Genomic DNA, 20612 nt, shown 5'->3' with positions numbered 1-20612 from the left:
TACCCTACGGTAAATAAATTCAGATACAAGGGAGATTTTTGGTCGTTCTTGCCTTTAAGGCTTCTTAATCCGACATAGATCTTTTGATGGTATCGTATGGTGTTGTCACGTTAGTTTAGAATTTAAGTTGACATAAACAGCTAATTATGGATTCAAGTGATAACAATGTACCATGAATAAATATCGTTAAAATATGAAACTTGGTAATTACACGTTGAGAATTTCCAAATATCGTTTTATCTATAAGAAAAAATAATTTTACATATTAATATATAATAAATACACAAGATATATTCTCTTTAATATCAACATTACAATAAATATATTTATATGTATATAAGGTACAACGCTAACAGTATTTGTATTGCATTGGCTAAAGTGTCCTGCTAAATTGGTCACTTTCAAACTCGGTCTTTGCAGACCATTTACACTCAAGAGTGTTCCACTTGTCCTTGTAAATACATATTTTGTAAAAAGATACGTCGACAAAAATAATATTTAAAAGTTCATTTACACGTACTTCATGGCGGAAATAAATTATTAAAAAGATATGTACCGGTAATATGACACCATAAGCATCATTAAAGGTAAATAAATAATTTACGAAGTCTAACAAACAGATAGAAAATGAGAGTAACAATTGCTAAGTGCTGGTTTTAGGCGTCCGGAATGGATAAGCGTTCCATGCCAGCATGCACCCTTCAACATGACCCACAGTGACGAAGTTATTGGAATTCTGTAACCAGCCAACATGTGGGTCAAAAGTAAATTTGTAAGTGTTATCAATGAAATAATAATAATAATAATAATAATAATAATAATAATAATAATAATACATTATTTCGGCTTATTTACACACGTATACATCTGGTGCTACAGAACTATTTCAGTGAAGACAAGGTAAATATGAAATAAAAACATCGACAAAAATATTATACTTTAACTAATGATTGTAAAGGCTTTGAAGTAAAGGCAAGAACTAAGGTTGTCCTTTGTTTCAAACTTTGACAAAATGTATAATTTTCTAATGACAGGAATGTATCATTACTATAGCTTTTACAGATACACAATCTGTTTTATAAAATAGACGTAAATGCCATCAATGTAAATATTGGAAATAACACCAAAACATCAGTACAAAAACATCACAGTTGTGTGCGAGCACAGGTAAAATTCAAAATCTCAAAACAAATATAGATATCCAACAGAAATACAACAATGGCAGTTTGTATTCATTTAATTTATACTGTTGGTATGCCCCTATGCATCATGATGAATATGAGACATTCTCTCATCAGAAGTAAGAATGTAGGTGATAATAATTTGACGTTAATTATCATGGTATTGGTCAATATTAAAAGTAAAATATTTCTGTAATATTTTCAGGTATGTCACCTTGCAAAGTGACCATCAAAACATTTATATTGATGTTTACCTAAGCCTAAAAGCAACAATTCGACTTCTCAACATTGCAAAGTTTTAAAACAGTGTTGTGATGCCACCTTTTGATTTCTGATTTTATCTGAACATGGAGCGAATTACGGCAAGAATTACAGGGACATATTTTAATTTTTGAGTGAAGTACGGAGAAATATGCACAGAACACTGTGATAACATTTCAATTTTATGCGAGGGTAGCTTTCTGCTAATCACTGGTTATAAGACGTAGTCTAAATGTTTGAAAGGAGAGATGCGTGTTAAACCCTGTTGCAAATATTACTGACACTGTATTTTACTGTAATGTTTTCATCCTTTAAAATAATTTCTAAGCTTACTAACAAGAAACAAAATGTATAAATCAATAAATATACAATGAAACAATAAATAAAAAGAAAATAAATATCAATTTAAATCAGAAACGTCCACAAATATTTTAATGAACGCGATGTCATCCTTTACATAAGCATGGCGTGGACTATCCAACATCGCTAATGGCAGAAATAGGGGACATCCGCTGGCAATATTCAAATCGTTCTTTGGTCTTTGGAAAGAGGTGGACGTGGGATCAGGTCTGAATGCATCGATGACGTGTTCTCTGTTGTTCTGGTCCAGCCACATGAAGGTGACCTTCTGTCTGAATGGCCAGCGAAGAAGAGCATCAAAGGGTCCCTTCATAATATCAAAAAACAATGACACGTGATTACCCTTCCCCATTCCGTCTCCATTCAGATAAACTCGAGCACACATCTTGTAACCGTGGCGACTTGTATAGAAACATGGAGAGTAGATGGATGTAGTTCGTCCGCTCATTGCATCGTTTCGTTTACGAGTGAAGTCGGAGATTTTCCAAACCAAGACTCCATCATACGAAGACATTTCCAAAGCTTGAATTCTGATATCCTGTTCAGCCAAGGCGACATCTTTGGTAGCGATGATTCTGTCTTGAGCTTTCACTTTCCTTTCCAAACTTTCAATGATTTCTTTGTCTTTTGTGTGTTTCTTCTGCAGTGACTGCACCATCTCTGTTGTCTGCTCTAGCTGGTTATCAAGAACAGCGATAACGCCCTCACTGGTGGACATTTTAGTGCCGAGAATCACGAACGAATTCTTCAGTTCCTCTAGAAGATTTTCAAGTTTTCCGATGGTGCTCTTTTGTTCGTGATATCCATTTTTATTGTCACTGTCATTCCTCAGGGTCACCACTTCCTTCACAGTCTGCTCAAGCTTCTTTCTACCATCTTCAATTTCAGAAATCTTCTTCCCATGATTTTCAACGGCCGATTTTAAATTCTTCACATCGTTGGAATCACTTTCCATCGTTTGTATCATTCCAAGGAATGGAATAACAGTTCGCATCAACAAGAGAAGATGGTTTCCAATGAAATTGCGTCTGTGCTCCGCCATTTTGTTTTTCGGAACCTAAAATAAAGATTTCGAGGTACACCACCAACCATTATACAAATGTGGTACACAGCTCCATGCTTGTGGTGCAGGAGAACTACAAAATATGTCCGAAGTGAGGAAATATTTTACATCGATGACGTCTTCACCTAAGGGGAGTTCACGGAAAACCTGGGTGATCTAAAATACTATAACAAATTATCTAAAATATAATAAATATAACAGGATAATACTGATTACTTACCATTTCTTTGCACCCGATATTGTGAAATTCACAGAAATCAATCGTTCTTTCACAATCACCTTTCTCAGGATCCTCATGTTCTTTTATCTGTAATAATGATGATAATGAAAAAATGGCTTTGCAGATTAAAGTTAGTTGAACGAACATGTCAATAGCTTCGAAAAATTGACAAAAATATTATATCTGATTTGTATTAGTCGCTACTTATTGGGTTTAAATCGATTATTGCATTGATGTAAAACAAGAGATCAGTAAGCTACCACTTTTCATTTTGTAATGAATGGATCTTGGAAAGTGAAATACTTTTGGTTGATATTCGTTGAAATTTTGTCCTCCTGACTATGTACGGACACAGTACAGTTTGCGTTTATCCGCGTGTATATTATCTTTCAGAATGTTACCGACATTTAGCCACACAAATGATATCGATTAAAATTCGTATTAGTTTTTCGAATTTTATTTCGCTTGAATGGGCTGTCAATAACACTTTGCAGCAACCACTGTCATTGGAACACACGTTGAAATGAACTCTGTATAGTTTGATGAAAACATATTTTGATGAAGAAAAGCTTTAGCCATTCATTAAATTAGGCATGTCATAAGAATAAACTGTATGATAAATTGAGTCAACCTTCAATAATGTCTTGGCAATTCTCTTCACGTCAAGCTTGTCATTTTACGTTTGATGGATATACATGGCCAGAGATCCCTTGAAACTGTAATATAGAACGGTCATATCTTACCTGCTGGCGGGAGACTGTTTGCTCGCAGAACTGGCAAGGCACTGGATAGCCGGGACATTGACTGAAATGGTCCTGTGTGAGAGATATTTTATCAATAGGTGAACATTGTCTTTGATAAATTCTATCACAAATCCGTGATTAAGAAGGATTTGAGATTTACTGCTACCTGAAATTACTTTGTATACGAAACAGATTAAGTGCAAATCAACTTTCATTATTCGCAGAGTAATATTAATAACACTAGTACTTCTGAGGAAGTAGAAATGCTGATTTTTAACGATACAAGTTCTATCAGGGAAACAAAAAGTAGCTTCTCTTTTTCCTGTTTGCAAATTTGTGCATCATTCTACAATAATCGTGAAGGGAAAACTTGTTTAAAGCATAAAGTTTCCATATTGAGGAAATTCCGTTACATACTTTAACATATAAGTAGATACGAACTACTCACCTCTTGGTCGGCGTGTGTGATTTCTTCGTCACAGTGTGGGCATGCGAACACTCGCATCGGGCAATCCTTTTCCAGATGTTCGGATAGTTTTTCACGTGGAAAGGTGACATTGCAACCTCTTTTGATGCAAGAAATCGTCTCAAAGGGGCAATTGTTTACGTGCTGTAATGATAAAACATCAATACTTTGTCACGGAAAAATCACGTAAAAACCTGCCTCTGTGATTAATTGTGATTTAAGGAAAAATCAAATACATTAGAACACAATACTTAAAGGATACTTACATCCCCATATATCTTGAATAACCCCGTCCATTCACATTTTTCATTAATACAGCGTACTTTCTGTTCGTTGAGTTCCCTTCGAATGGCTCTGTCTGTGTACATCTAGAGTGCGAAAAGAGAGAATTTTGTATAACATTTCAAGATCGAAATGTGAAAATTCTAACAATTCATCCAAAATAAGGTGGCGGTATTTTATTTTGAAATATTTAAAACACGTCAAAAAAGTATAAAGAACTTTATAACGGTAATTTTGCCCAAATCCCATATTGCGATCAAAACTATTGCTTGCACCATAAATTGAAACAATTTGGGCTAAAACAATAGTTAAACTTTACGGCTTACCTCGTCAAGACTGATAAAAGAATCTAACACTCCTTCATCTAGACAGGCAATGCAGAGTTGATTATTTTCGGTGTCGTCCCTGAATAGAAAAAAAAAGAAAAGCGAACCGTGTGAAAAACAACCATGTTGTTTACCTTCAACTCACTGTAGGTCACAGGGCAACATGTTGTTCACGGTCCTACATACATGAAAGTGATTGTCATCTGGTTTTACCGTTTGTTTTATTAAGACTTTCCCGTGTGCGAGTACGCACAAGTAAGTAATCATTTACCGGGACGTCAGGCATACTAAAATAGGAACTCCCGATCGAAGTGTGTCATGTAAATGTGACCTGTGTGTGACCTTACACCAGACATGTTTATGTTAGCAGTGTGAAACCAGCCCGTCTGATTTAAACCCTGTAACTGACAGTAAACCCATGAGACCCATATAAAGTGGAATGTCAAATGACCGTGTATAGAAAAACAAAACAGCAAGACATGCTTGATTCATCATTACGATTTTCATCATAAACGGCAAATACGACAATTGTGAACAAATATTCAATGACAACAGTACACCAACGATAATAACTACAACTACTGCCGATAAGCATCCTCGTATTCTATTTTAGTTTTCTAACTAGTCTTTTGTTGGTAGTGCATAGGTGGAGGTATGCATAAACAACACTGCACTTGATAGCTTCTTTTCTGTGTAGTACACAACACATACGTGTCAAAAACTTGAAACTTACCCTACTGTCTCTTCAAAACACTGCTTACAGTATCTATGTCCACAAGGTGTCTGCACGGGTTCACGCAAGATATCTTGACACTTTTGGCATAAATATTTCTCGGAAGGAGAATTAAGTAACTTCCTTGGGAAACCTGGCATGGCTTTTCTATGAATTATAAGAATTCTATGGGAAAAAATATATTGCAAAGTATAAATCGCAGGCTACAACAACAGTAACAACAACAAGATAAAAATCACAACAACAGCAACAACAACAACAATAACAACAACAACAACTATAATAATAATAATAATAATAATAATAATAATAATAATAATAATAATAATAATACGAAGAAGAAAAATTGCAGTAACAATGTTATCACGTAATGTTATCTAGCAATTGTAGATTCGAGATATTGGTCGTGATCTTGAGATGCTTTTCTGTCTAAATAACTTTCCTTCGTAGCTTTAGATATGAATTTATTATTATTGTCATTATTATTATTATTATTATTATTATTATTATTATTATTATTAGTATTGTTGTTGTTGTTGTTGTTGTTGCTGCTGCTAGTGTTGTTGTTATCATTACGAAGCTTATTTATAGGCTACATGTTGTTATGACATGTCATTGAAGTGGAGATTTGACAATTATAGCATGCCCATATCTCCCTCGTTGTACTGTGGAATTTGAAGCTTGGTGTGACTTATAGTGTTTATTTCTAGCTACTTGACGTCGCACAGCAGAGATTTCCGCATTTGTTACCCAATAGTATTGCTGTTTACTTTTAAATGAAGTCGAGCCGCATACTGCGCATGCGTAGTTCAGCTTCCCGACACTGACGTACATACCCCGCCCTGCAGTTTATTTTCTGTGTTTTCTTGTTTGTTTTTCAATAGGGTCTGTCTTCGTCGTCAGTCCGATTTGTTCAGATTGGAAAGTAGTGGTAGTCGTATGTCAGTGGATACTCCTCTCAGTGGTTGTTCCTTTTCGGCTAGTTACAACGTGTAAGTGATGTGTATACCAGTCTAGGTGCTGCGGAGCGGTGTCAAGGTCTGACCTAAATCTGTTTGTGTTCTCGGTTCCTAGTCGCTAGCTTGGGTAGCTATGAATCATCATACGATATAGCAAGTCTTTATATGTACTGCGACGGTGAGTCATATCTAAAAATAGAAGTTATATCTTGTTTCTTGGCAACCGTAGCTGTTGTTGTGTTGTCTAGAACATTCCACAATGTGCGGGTAGTAGCTCCACGTTTCTACGTAGCGTGAGGGACCGTGATATGCAGAAGTGTAACGCTTATGAATGTAGAGATAGTCAAATAGAGAGATAGTACAAAAAGAGGCAAATGTATGTGTGTCCATTGACATGCATTTTTTTCATGAAATTGTCCTCTTGTTTGGAAACTTCCCGTCTGGCATCATGTTTTAAGTGGCATGTGCCCACAGCCGAGACAGATATCTGGCAGTCCCATATGTGTCGTCATGCCCGGCCTAGGGTATCCCATGGGTATGCCCAGAAAAGGTGTACAGGTATTGTATTGTAGCTCAAGGTTTGCCAGTGGGTATTTGGGTCGGGCGGCAAAACCAGAAAACTGGTTTTGCCGTCCGACCACCGTCCGACCAAAACCAGAAAACCGGTTTTGCCGTCCGACCCAAATACCCATGCAGGCAAAACCTCGAGTCTACACAGTACTGCAGCTATACAGGAGTCTGAGGAGTGAGCCGCCCAAATAAATAACTTAATCATGAAAACACCCAGAATGTGGACCGACTTTTCATCCGAAAAAAATCAAAAGAAAGGTCGGATGACGACTGAAATGACCCCAAGAAAAAACAGACAAACAAACAAACAAACAAATAAACCAAAAAAACTTCCTATGAAACAGAAAAGTTGTCAGTGATCTGACGGTATTCCCTAATTTGTCAAGACCCTCGGCACTACGTGATAACATGACGCCTGTATTGACAGCGCAGTATGATATTTTACCAGATATAAAAACATAGTGGTATATCATAAAATCAAATCAACGAATTTCACCTAAAGATGCAATTTCACTGTTTGTGGTTGTCTATGGTGCAAAATATGAACAATGTTTTCCCATACAGAACTAGATATATCTGTAAATGTATCAATATTTGACAATTGATATGAATGTACTTAACTAGCATATGCTAATTAAGAGGGAATTTGTGTACAAGACACTCTGAGATTTTTAAAAGTGTCATTTCACACATGGCTGTCTATGGTGCAAAACGTATAAAAATAATGTTTTCCTTAACAAAAACTACAATATTGGTGCATTTATATATCTTTAAAACTGATATCAATGTATTTCACTAGAGTATGGTGATATGTTGGAATTTCACCCAAAAGTGTCACTATACATGGACAATATTTCCTACTCAAAACTAGCTATGTCTTTGCATTTATAATATGTTCAACAATATCAATGTATTCCACTAAAATATAGGAATAGAAGGGCATTTGTATTCTAGAAATTTGATTTCTAACTTGACCGAAAAGTGTCACTTCACTCTAAAACTGTAGTCTGTGTTACAAACTATGAACAATTTGTTTCCTTATAATGAATTCGCATATGTTTGACAACTGATTTTAATTTAATCCTATAAAATAAGGTGATTAGATGTGTGCAACAAAGATTATATTGAAATCTCATTAAAGATGTCAACACATTATGCATGTGATCTGACTCGGCAAACTATGAAAAAAATCGATATAGAACTAGCTATATCTCTTAAAATGGATTTTTTTGCCTGAGCGTCTTTTTCCCAACCCATTGTCTAATTTTTTTAGCACCCTCATGATAGTCGGTTAATGCTCTTATTTCTCATAATCACACTTTTATATTCAGCATCACAGTGTTCACAAGCACAAACTGAAATGATCATCGGTCATGGAAACACAGTTGTTTCATTGGATAACATCAGAAAACCGGTTTATGAAAGAATTGTTCAGAGTGATTTACAGGTATGATTTGAATTGAGTGAAAAAGTGGGAGGCACCCGTAAGCTACTCTGGATTTTTCAAGGACCCCCTTGCCCCTATATTCTCTTCCGCCACCTGCCGTTAATAAAGCTCGTCCCTTAATTCCTCATTTGAAGCACTTGCTACAGTTATTGTACATATGGCCTTGGCAGAATTAGAGGTTAAGGTTTTGTGCGTTTTATGTATAAAGAATACTGCCCCTTTCTGATTGTTTGCATTAAAATGCTGACCCCCCCTCTCCTTAATAAAAAAACCCAACTAATTCTCCCCTATGCCGAACATTTGCATTCCACCAGGGCTTTATACAAATGACGCCTTTTTCTGTTATTAATATGCAAAATAAATATTTTTAGAAAATTATGCATGCAAGAACAACGAAAACGTAATAGGCAACTGTCAACGTTGTAAGAAAAACCAGAAAAGATATATTACCTACTAAGACTACTAGCTGCAGCAACAGCTATGCATGCAACGTTGACAAAATCAATTCGGATTTTTGCAGCACTGTCCGATGTCGCACGTGTTGTATTTGGTAACAAAACTACGAGAAACGAGAGCCGGTTGTCTTTCCACAGATCCAATAGAAACGATAATTTATTTGTCTCGACACCAGTCTGTACATATATGTGTTGTAGGTCAAAGTAATGACGTTAGCAGATTGACAGGCAACTCTCAAGTTGTTAAATATATATATATTATATATATATATATATATATATTATATATATATATATATATATATATATATATATATATACATACACACATATACATATATATATATATATTATATATACATACACACACACACACACACACACACACACACACACACACATATATATATATATATATATATACAGACACACATATACATATATATATATATTATATATACATACACACACACACACACACACACACACACAATATATATATTATATATATTATATATATACAGTGTGTGTGTGTGTGTGTGTGTGTGTGTGTGTGTGTGTAAGCAACGTGACTGATATAAACTGCAATACTGTATAGGGAGAGTAAAAGAACGCCAGTTGATAATTTTTTAGTAACTAAAATACTAAAAACATCATCAAAATATGCAGATTTTCGCCTTCAAACGAAGAAAACTAAACACAAAAAAGGTATTCATACATCAACTGACCAATGTCAGTATTACGTGAATGTGGATAATTATGATGATAATGATGACAGGATGAGAGGAAGAGAGATGAAGAAGAGGAGATAGAGAAAGAAGGGGGGGGGGGGAGGAGAACGATTGTGATGATGAATAGGATATCGGTGACCATGCTTACAGTAGCATAAGAAGTGATGCTGGAGGTGATGGTGGCGCTGATGCCCACGGTAGAGGTAGCAGTAAAAGAGACAGATTCTCTACTGTTTTCACTAAAAGTTGTAGAAGTAATGAAAGTGACAAATTCAGTACTCTTTTCTTGTTAGTAGTAGCTGTAACATTGATAGCAACCTTATTACTTGTTTTTTCCAGTAACTGCCAAAGCAGTGATGGATTCAGTATTTTCTTTTTTTCACCACGATATGTCGCTTTTATATGGCATTTTTATTAAAAAAAATCGTGTTTCGTGCGATATCAGCCTACAGACTTAACAAAAAGTTACGTTTTATTATAAAACAAAATTATGTTAATTATTTCAATTATGTTCGACAATAATGCGTTAATTTTCTAATACACATGGAAGCCATTTGGCATTCACATTTCAGCACAGTATTTTAGAATATGTTGATTTTTCATCCTTTCGAAAAAATTAGTGATACTCCCTGATTCATACATGAAATAAAATGGCAGTCCCAAAATTGTTGTATATGTAAAAAGGTTCCCAATCGCAAAACTGTCCCCGTTAATTCTGCCTAGGCCCTTACATATGTCTTTCTCTTATTTTGTCACGGTGACAGTAACTCTTTTTACTTGATGCAGACTTTTGACCCATCATTTGCAGAAAATGTAGCTTTTTCATCAGTATTTAACCAAGGCTAGACTTTTGATCCTTCCCTCTTTGAAGGAAAGTGTAAAGTTCGTGGTTTGCAGTTTGAATTGTCCAAGGTACATCTATACAAATTCAGAGCCCGGTCAGTGCATCCCTAGAGTGCCAACATCGTTGATCAGACGATGTCTTATGCATTGAATAGCAAATCGGAAAAGCTCTTTTCAGAATACAATGGGCCTGAAAGGGGTTGATTTTCGTGCGATGATTGGTCAAGACCGATATTGTTATTCTATTTGTCATCTCAACTCAGGTATCGTTGCGATGTGAAGTAAACCGTCACTCACTGACGTGATGACTCCTCCACATTTTGTCGCAATTGAAAGCATCCAAAAAGAAATCTCGAAACCAAACAACAAAAGAAAACAATCAGTATTATCATGACCAATATCTAAAGAATTTTGTCATCAAATGTTTCGGTAAGTGGTCAGGTCAGGTATAGCTTAAAATAACTTTAACCGTTTGCGATGAGTATGTCGGCGTATACTATAACGGAACTCACAGAAAAGCTCTTCAAGTTGTGTGTTCTGCATGCTATCATGATAGTGAGATGATATTGATAAGTGACAAACAAGAAAGAGGGAATATGCCCGTGTCTGCATGGCTTGTTGCTTATAGGGGTACAACACAATGTTACAGCATTTATACATTAGGGTAAAAATCTTTTTTACTGCCTTGAACTTGAAAAACTTATGAAAAATGCTCATCATGATCACTGTATACTCCAGTGAAGGTATTCTCAGGTGATGTTAATTTACAATTAATTACTTTTGCAACATTCGACTTCAAATATCGCACGATGACGTCACAATAACAAAGCAATTTCATGGCAGTTTATAGCTATAGTTATAATAGGCCAGACCTGGCCAGATTGACATAAGGCTGGTGCTTTTCAGGCAAGGGCTACTATTAGACTTACCACGATTAGGGAAGGGCACTGCATTCCCATGAATTGATTGGGGAAATTCATCAGATTTTATGTGAGGTGGAAACATTCCAACTTTTCCCCACACAGAAACTGGGCAGTTTGGATTATTCATACCTATCTTAATCCTACTGTTCGTAATGTTTATGTCGTAAACACATCTATCGCACACTTTTAACAACTTTCCCGGGTTCTTGAACCCGGTTGGTCAAAATTGGCTGTTCTGGCCTTTTTGATCACCCCTCTTAAAATGCTTGGATAGTTGACTTGGAAAACAAAGAATCGCGATAAACCAGCTTGCAAACAATAGACAAATTACCATAAAAACCCTTCGACAAGGGTAGTGGTATCGTCATTGTCAACACAAAAGATTACGTACACGAATGCGAAAGGCAATTACGAAACATTCAGTATTACACACAACAACACAGTGACGACACAGAACAAACAATAAACAAAGTACACGAACTATTTAACAAAATGTACGACAACAAACACATCGATCATGATACGTAGAAGTGTCTTGATCCATAAAACATCAAAATCCGTACCCCGCAGTGGTACTTATTGCCCAAAAAATCACAAACCTTCGAAAAATCTAAAAGACACACTAGTCAAAAACAAAATTTACAGAAGTAAAGAAACATAGAACAAACAAACCGAACCACCAAACGGATTCACAACGAGATCCAAAAATTAATATACTTGCCTCGCTACTCGAAGAGCAAGACCACTAAAATGCATTAAAATAAATTTTCACAAACACAAACTAAGGAAAGAATCTACACTGCGACTGACGAGAAACCACACTCGGGTTTCGAAACGCAAGCGTCAAAGGGCCACTCTATCAACATTGTAACACCATAGGTCCGGCTGCGTCTCGCCATAAGCTTTCCCCACACAAACAAAACATTACCGTACACACTAATCCAAACTTCCCTACAAATATCCGAAGCGAAACAAACATTTCATTAACACAAACAATCGGATAAGAATGTAGGAACACATTTTTGCAACGAATCAAACACAAACTCGACACAAAAACATTTTGGATAGTTAGGTGGGGAGCCTCTTTCACATTTTTTACACTTTATTTCTAGTCATATAGCCAAATTTACTAACATGACAAAACGAAAATGACATCGAATAAGATCAATCATAAGTGTGGTTTTCTCTCCTTATTTACTGTCAAAAACACTAGAAACATTGAATCTCAAGCAGTTTTTTATGTTTTCGTTTCCGGCCTAACGGCCAGTACAGGACAGATAGGCCTATTCTCTTCCGGACCACCCCGGCCGCTTCCGCGGACACACGGTGCCTTGGGGCAGCTTCTTCTACGTTGCACGTTGCACACCCTCTCAAAACCTTGTCACTCACCTATATATTTTATTGAGTAAATGCGAATGTATTTTCAAAGAGGAGACTCGCAGTCCAGTTGCTGTGATGTACTTTAAGAAAAATTAAGACGTTTACAGGAAAATTCAGTTTAGGCTACCCTCGGCTTTTCCAGTAACCGCGAGTTACTGGTAGTGGTAGCCTGCGGTAACTTATGCACTCAAATACGATCACGGACGTACCACGCACGTACAAATACCACGATAGTAAGCTTACGATGTTGTGTGGGCCGCTGTGTGCATGTTTCATTCACAGCGTTACCGACGAACATATCACTGCACACGGGCACGAGCTTTAATAGGCGGCTTCAAATTGTCCCTTTCCAATGAACGTTAGTGTTGTATTTGTAGTGACATGTGTGGAACCAACTAATTTGTCATGCTTTGTAAAGAGTAAGTGACATGTGTGGAACCAACAAATTTGTCCGCATGCTTTGTAAAGAGTAATTTTAATTCATTGCTCTTGTGTGGGGGTTGTCAACCTGATGTAATCGCAAATCCTCAGATTTCCATCTGATATAAGTATGTACGTAAACAAGAAAAGTAAACTCATGAATTTTAATAGACGTGGTGGCTATGACCAATTTCAGCCAAGATTGGTCACAGCCACCACGTCTAAGTCTGTGTGGGGAAAAGTTGTCATGATATTTTACAAACATTCAGAAACACATAACTGAACATTTGATATCTACAAAAATCTTGTAAATCTTGTACAGATCTTTCAATTTCAGTACCAGATAATCTCTACTCGAGGCCTTCTTGTTAGTGCAAAGAGCCTCACGTATTACATTTAGTTATTCAGTGAAAGTTGCTCTGATACAGTCAAGTTCTTACCATTTTACGGCAGCGCACTAAATGATAATGAAACTGAAGACAATGTCTTTGACATGTTTGGACTTTATGAAATAATTGTAGATCATATAAACTGTACACTTAAGTCCTTGTCGAATGCGCAAAAATTCAAACAACAAACAAAAAAACAAACAAACAAACACCACAAAAAACAAAAGCAAATGAACAAGAACAACTGAACAAACACATCTTACGAACGAATTTACAAAATCAAAAGACGAAACAGCTCACCATTTACTGAACATATTTACTTTTATTACTCCTCCTTGAAAAAACTTTCGCATAAAAATTCGCGAAATATGATACATTTCAATAGATAAAAATTTGAAATAAACTTACAATCGAATACATTAATTGTTTTGTAGATTTTGATCCATCACTGACACTTTTGGGAAATGCTACAAGAAAACTTAATCGCTCGTAGTTACGTAAAAAGAAGTAAAATACAAGGAACATGTATTTGCTTTCTGTACGTATTCAATATCGTTTCATTTGCAGCACAAATAGTAGAGGGGTGGTATTTACATCGGTTCATTTTGTGAATACGTTATCAGGTATTTTAGTTCCCTACATCATTCAAATTTCTTATTCAAGGCTCCGAAAGGAATGATGAAATGCTGGTTATTTGCAGTTCGAATAGAAAGTTGTGATCAAACTCAAATTCAAAACTAAAAGCCAAGTGTCATTTTTCGAGATTTGAGATAATTTTGTACATATTGTACTTTATCAAAACCCGGTCTGGTTTTCCTACGGTTATGTGCATTTTTAGCAAAACCAGATAGAACTGAAAAGCTTCCTCCATTCAACACGTGACTTTCCATTTTGACTGGCTAATTCTACGCCTTTGGATCTCTATGGTCCATCAGTGTTATGCACTTACCTTTAAATGGATCTACTTCTGAGCTCTGCCCCATATATATCACGCTGTTCTCGTCTACCGCCCTCTTGCGGTCAGTGTCTTGTCTGTGCTTTTGAAATATGGAGTGAGAGCCCTTACCGTCTATAAGGCCAAAAAAAAAAAAAAAAGAAAAGAAATGTTTCTGGTCAGGTCTTTCTTTAAAAAATGGTGCGGCGACGCGCATTTTATTTTTTTATTTTATTTTTTTCCCTCAAGGGAGGAGGAGGGTCAGTTTTATAGTTTTATCAATATAGTCACATATATACTGTTCATGCAGTCACTGATCATGCACCCCAAAGAATTTTCTCTTTATCTTCAGCCATTTTGGTTTGATGTCAGCCATGGCCGCCGGCCACAAACAGAAAAAAAAGGGTGACGCGCTGTTGTTCAAGTGACGCGCGCGCTGACCAGAAACATTCTTTTTTTTTTTTTGGCCTAATGTGGAGCAGCTCTTCAAACCATTGGGTTGAATAGCCAATAAGACTACTATTTGGTACCGAGGGTCACATTTCAAATTTGTTTTTTTTATCCGGTAATTCGAAACACTAACCTAATAATATAAACAAAAACAAACAAACAAAACAAATAGCTTGATTTAGAGTCTGACGTAAAGTGATAAACAAACTGACCGATTGTAGGAAAGAAAAGTACTAGCACCGAAGCACCGCAGTATTATATTAAACGTTGAACGGCAAACATACAAAGTACTTTTTTATTTTCCTATGTAAAGGTGGCAATACAAGTCTTTCGAATTGACATCTCGATTGATTGCTAAAATGCCATTTTCCTTTCTACCAAGTACGTCAAAACGACACGCTTTTACAAACTTACAACATGGTGGTTTTTTTGCTGTACACAATTTGGCCATTCAATTATTTCAATCAGTTGGTTTGAATTTGATGATTATGAATATCATTTGGTCTAGACATGTAACTTATAACTGAAGTTATAATGAGTATTTGGCATTTCTGTTTTTAGCCTAATAGATTTATCTATTGCTCGAAAGTCGTAGGCCTATTCGTTTTTGGCGGGATTTTGCCGAAGGTGTTGAGGGCTAAATTCGTTGCTAGTTGATTTGATGACATTGTGGCAAGATGTAAAAATACAAAAGATGACGAAAAATGTCATAGTGTAAAGGATTTATACAATCTTATGTTACTCCGGGGCCTTGTTGGTGGCGGTATCTGCGTTCGTTGGTCGCCATTTGCAGTTTCTTTGTGGATCTATCGAACCCTGAATTAAATTTGATTAGAGCCACTAATTTTTTGCCGGAGTACTAAAGTGAATGCTATGCGTCAGGTGCCCTTCTCCTGTCCCCAATTTTGAGCGTACATTGACCACTTTGGAACCGTCTTTGCTTGTGAAAGTACCACGGTGAAGGCAGATGACACGGCGGTAGAGATGCGGAGAGGGACTTGCACAAGTGGAAGTAGAAAATTTCAGTGACGATACGCTGCTTTTGGCGAATGCCTGTCGTCATCGGAGTGTGATGTGGCTAAGGTGTACAGTGTACGGAATGTTTCTGACATGAAAACGATGGTGTAATATCATAGATCATTATCTTCTTCAAATAAAATTGCCCCGGTCACGTTTTCGGAAGCCTTTACTTCTGCAGTAATCGTTATTTTCAAGGGATACACTAATAACAATATCGAACATTCGGTCAATAGCAAAGTTGAAATCGAACATTCCTCAACACGTGACAGAAAAATAACATTTCCCAGATTACTTAAAATATAATTTTTAGGTTTCATATTCCAACAATTGAATGGCCTAAATTGTACTGCACGTTCTTTAAATTCTAAAAAGTTAGATTGATGGACTTTGGTTGCAGAAAAGAATGACGTGACGATCAAGCAAGTCGAATATGGCGATCGTCATGCAGGAAATCGATACATCAGTATATGTAGGGATTGACCGAAAATGCAAGTGTGAAAATCAACTAGGAAATTATGTTATTACCGAAATACCGATAAGTCGATATACCAATTTCAACTAGATATATCGTTTAGTCGCCAAATGGCACGGATTGTGTTGCTCCCCATCGCTATGGAAAGAGTACCCATGGTACAACCGGTGGCTATACAGCCTCCTTTGCCAGACCCTGCGAAAAAATGGCTCAATAAAGCTTTTGCGAGAGCTCCAGAATTTCCCAGATGTGAACAGATGTACAGTATGTGATGGCTGAATCTTCGGCTGTTGATCGACACTGGGCCGTGATCAGGGAACTTTGGTCGAGAAGTTTGAGTTCAGTTCCATCTCTAGTTCGGATAAGATAACTTGTTATTCGTACACGGTCGAACTAAATTATTCAGCCTTTTCGTCCAGGCTCCATGGAAACTGTTTGACGTTTTTTATCGCTTGGCTGTATCAAAACACACTGAACGGTGCACCATCGACTACGCCGAATACAGAGCATCTAGCCCGTATGATTACCGGAAGGGAATAGCGCTGGTATTTGCCCCGCTTTCGCTTCTTACTGGACGTAGCGTCTTCTTGGTTCACCGCAGCGATTGTTTCTGGTTTAATGTTACCCTTTTCTATGTTTTCGACGTCATTCGGATCTGATAGACCAGGCTGAGTTGGTTTCGGCAGCAAAGCCTTCTGTAACCATTGCTTCAGACTCAGATACAGAGACTGTAGGAAGGGACGTTAAGAATGACTAGTGTTATGAACGGCGTCGATAGATCGAATGATTTCGTTCGCTTGAAAATTCTCGTATTTATGCTATCTGTCCTTTTATCTTCCGGCCGTTAAACATTCTTTCCTTGACGGCATGTCGGTACGCAGTTGTTTACAGGAGAAAAACCTGTAAACATGCGACACCGCAAAGTCCTCTTGTCACATCCCTTTAGCACGTATTAGGTTTGAAAGCAGCAACAGTAGTGCACCAGTGGAACCGCAAATAATCACAATGTGGGCTAATGTGCAGCATTGAATAAGCTGTTATCCAATTGGGTAGCTGAATCTTACCAATATAATTAAAACAATACAAATATACTTTCTAAGTCGCTGTGAATAGTGACAATAGACCAATCAGAGAAAGAGCTTATTCAATGCTGCACGTCAGCAGCACAATGTCGAACTGTCAATCAATTTTGTTGCTACCATAGAGTTTATATGTCAGCCGGGCAACTGGTTACGTATCTTACATGTTTGCCTACCGCCAAATTAAAACACCGCCAATTGTTCATCAAACGAAAATGCGCCAAATTTAAACCCCGCTAATTAAAACGCTATACAGTAGCTTGTTTGTCTGGTTCAAAATGCGCGGCCGTGTTGAAAATTATCACTACCGCCCGGGTCTTTCTAGAGGGACGGTGATAATAATTCTTCGGAAATAAAGAAGTTGTCAAATAAAGTGACAAAGGTTTAACGAGATGCTATGCTGCAAGTTAACGAACCGTACGACCGCCGCCAATGGAGAACAGGTGACGGTAAAAACGGCCAACGTTTGACTCGGGTGTGTCGCCCTCCGGACAAGCGCTGATGGAAATACGTCACAGATCATTTGCGCAGACAGTGGAGCTAAATCTCAAACACCACAAGAACTCACACAGTTCGTATTGTCTAATATATTTTACTTGTAAAAATATATATGCTTACAAAAATATATATACTTATATATACTTATAAAATATATATGTATATACACTTCTATAAATTAAGCTTAAATAAACCTCTTTATCTTTTTTATTAAAGACATTGTCTATCTGCGTGGCATACGTCTTTGCATTTCTTTTTATGTTTAGGCTGCATTCACAAACACTTATGAGGGGAATTCCAAAAACATTCTCAGATTTTTTTCAATAACCCCACTAACGAACTCACAATGTATTCAAATCCTCCTTCTGACTTGCCATAATTTTGAAGTCACTCCCCCTCAATAGAAGGCAAAATTCTGGTCGATATAGTGCTTTGTCAGGTCCAAAAATACCAATGATGCATGGGAGTCTATTGGGCAAACTACTAGCACTTCCCCGTAAAAACAAGCTATATCCGTAGATTTATATATATTTGATAATTCATGCTAATGTATTTTGCTTGAAGTGGCAGGTAAAAAGTGCATGTGTGTACAAAATACTTTTGGATTTCATCGATAACACTGATTCGCTAAACATGGGAGTCTATGACAAAACTGAGAATAATTTTCTCTCAAGATAAAACTTGCAATATTTATGCATATTTAGACATTGAAAAATTGACATAACTGTACTTCATTGTATAAGAAATTTGACTTTGGAATTTCACCGAAAATGTTGATTCACTATACACTGGAGTCTATGAGAAAACCATGAATAATTTTTTTCAATACTAAACCAATTAAATCTGTGCTTTCGTAAGTGTTGACATTTGATGCAAATGTACTTGATTCAAGTAGGGTATTTGACAATTCAGATGTGGACAACAAATATGATGTTGGCATCTCACCCAAAATATTAATTCACTTCTCATGGTAGTGTACAGGTAAACTATTAAGTATTTCCCCTGTAAAGCTTGTTATATATGAAATATGTAAGTATACATGTTCAATGTTATTAGATATTGACCTTTAGGGTGTAATAAGTTCTTGTTAAACATAATAGTGCTCTATGTACAATTACAAACCAAACTAGAAAGCTATTGTCCCTTTCACAATCACATAAACATGTTTGGAAACAGGATGACTTCCCTTACCTGTCAAGAATACTGCACACAATAAACGTATTTGTATAAAAGGGACATTGGATATACCTGCTGGCCAATCCAGTATGTTTTGTTCTGTGTATTAACTGCAGTTTCTTGTTCTACTCCCCGCAGCATGCTAGAATAACAAAATTCTGTTTGGCAAATACTCTGTATATGTATGTGTAAAGACCGTAATCATTGTTATTGATGACAAATGGGTTCTATTCCGGACTTGAATTCAATTTTGAACAATAACAATGCTGACTTTACACATATGGCTGTGCTGGACTTTTCATCACGCTTCAGTGAGTAGAACAAGAAACTGCAGTGGATCCACAAAACAAAACCACCCAAAAATTAGCCAAACGTTATAGCTTAAATTGACAACCCAACATATATTTCATATCAATCAGAGACAGTTTTGTTTGAGTCCCCCTTTAAGTCCCCAAATTCTTTCAAGTGCCCCCAACATACCCTTGATATTTTCCAGACCGCCCGTCAATCCCCCCTCGAAAGGTGTTTGAGAATACAGCCTTAAACAAATTAATGAATTCGTTTCAAGCTAAAGTTGATGAACAATCTGTACCTTTTACAATCTGTGCTTTTTCTGTGGCTTTTACAGCCTGCAACCTTTGAGTTTTGTACTTTATTAACTCTCAAATGTTGTCATTGATCTTCCCGAATTTATGAAAAAAAATACAACACTCAAGTCGACCCCTGCACCAGAGCACAACTAATGATTTACTCTACAGCAAATGACTGCAGACCGATTCGTTGCCTAACTTATTTGAATTGTGCATTCTCCATAGCGCTCCGCATGTTGTGAGTTCACACGTTCTTAATGGCACTCGAGTCTGAACTCTCCATACACACGGTGGACTGCACTGTGTTATCTCACTGACGCCAGTTCAAAGCAATTTCCTGAAAGAAAGAAAATAAAAGCTAAGGCATCAATTCACACTGTTGTGGCACAACAATATTTGTCACTATTAACTATATGTATCACACGGAGGTGTATTTCTGCAAAAATGACAAAGGAAGGTTCTACCAGAGGAGTTACACCAGTTTGCCTGTTAAACCTGATTACAGTCCTAACACACTGCAACGTAACGAAGGTTATATTCTTATGATGATCTCATAAGTAAGGATAATCAAAATATACCATTCATTTTAAACCTTAAAATATCAGTATTGTGAGAATGATGGATAAGGGTAAACTACTCAA

The 20612-nt window shown here is 36.7% G+C and overlaps 1 protein-coding gene and 1 long non-coding RNA gene across 2 annotated transcripts; both read right to left on the bottom strand.

Annotated features, from left to right (window-relative positions):
* Positions 1-1290: 1290 nt before the first annotated feature.
* LOC139131102 (TNF receptor-associated factor 2-like) lies at positions 1291-4437 on the bottom strand. Its single transcript, XM_070697053.1, has 4 exons — positions 4277-4437; positions 3829-3900; positions 3086-3172; positions 1291-2859 (listed from the first exon to the last, which is right to left on the bottom strand). The coding sequence occupies exons 1-4, from the start codon at positions 4331-4333 to the stop codon at positions 1843-1845; spliced, it is 1233 nt and encodes a 410-aa protein (XP_070553154.1). The 5' UTR covers positions 4334-4437; the 3' UTR covers positions 1291-1842.
* Positions 4438-4490: 53 nt separating this feature from the next.
* Positions 4491-6714, bottom strand: LOC139131103 (uncharacterized). The gene is made up of 4 exons (XR_011552048.1): positions 6472-6714; positions 5636-5800; positions 4903-4981; positions 4491-4662 (listed from the first exon to the last, which is right to left on the bottom strand). It is a non-coding gene; the product is annotated as an uncharacterized lncRNA (long non-coding RNA).
* Positions 6715-20612: the final 13898 nt, after the last annotated feature.

Source organism: Ptychodera flava, chromosome 4 (assembly GCF_041260155.1).
Source record: "Ptychodera flava strain L36383 chromosome 4, AS_Pfla_20210202, whole genome shotgun sequence".
NCBI classification, from domain to species: Eukaryota; Metazoa; Hemichordata; class Enteropneusta; family Ptychoderidae; genus Ptychodera; species Ptychodera flava.
Note: the sequence above shows the minus strand (reverse complement) of the source record. Positions and strands in the feature narration are given on the sequence as shown.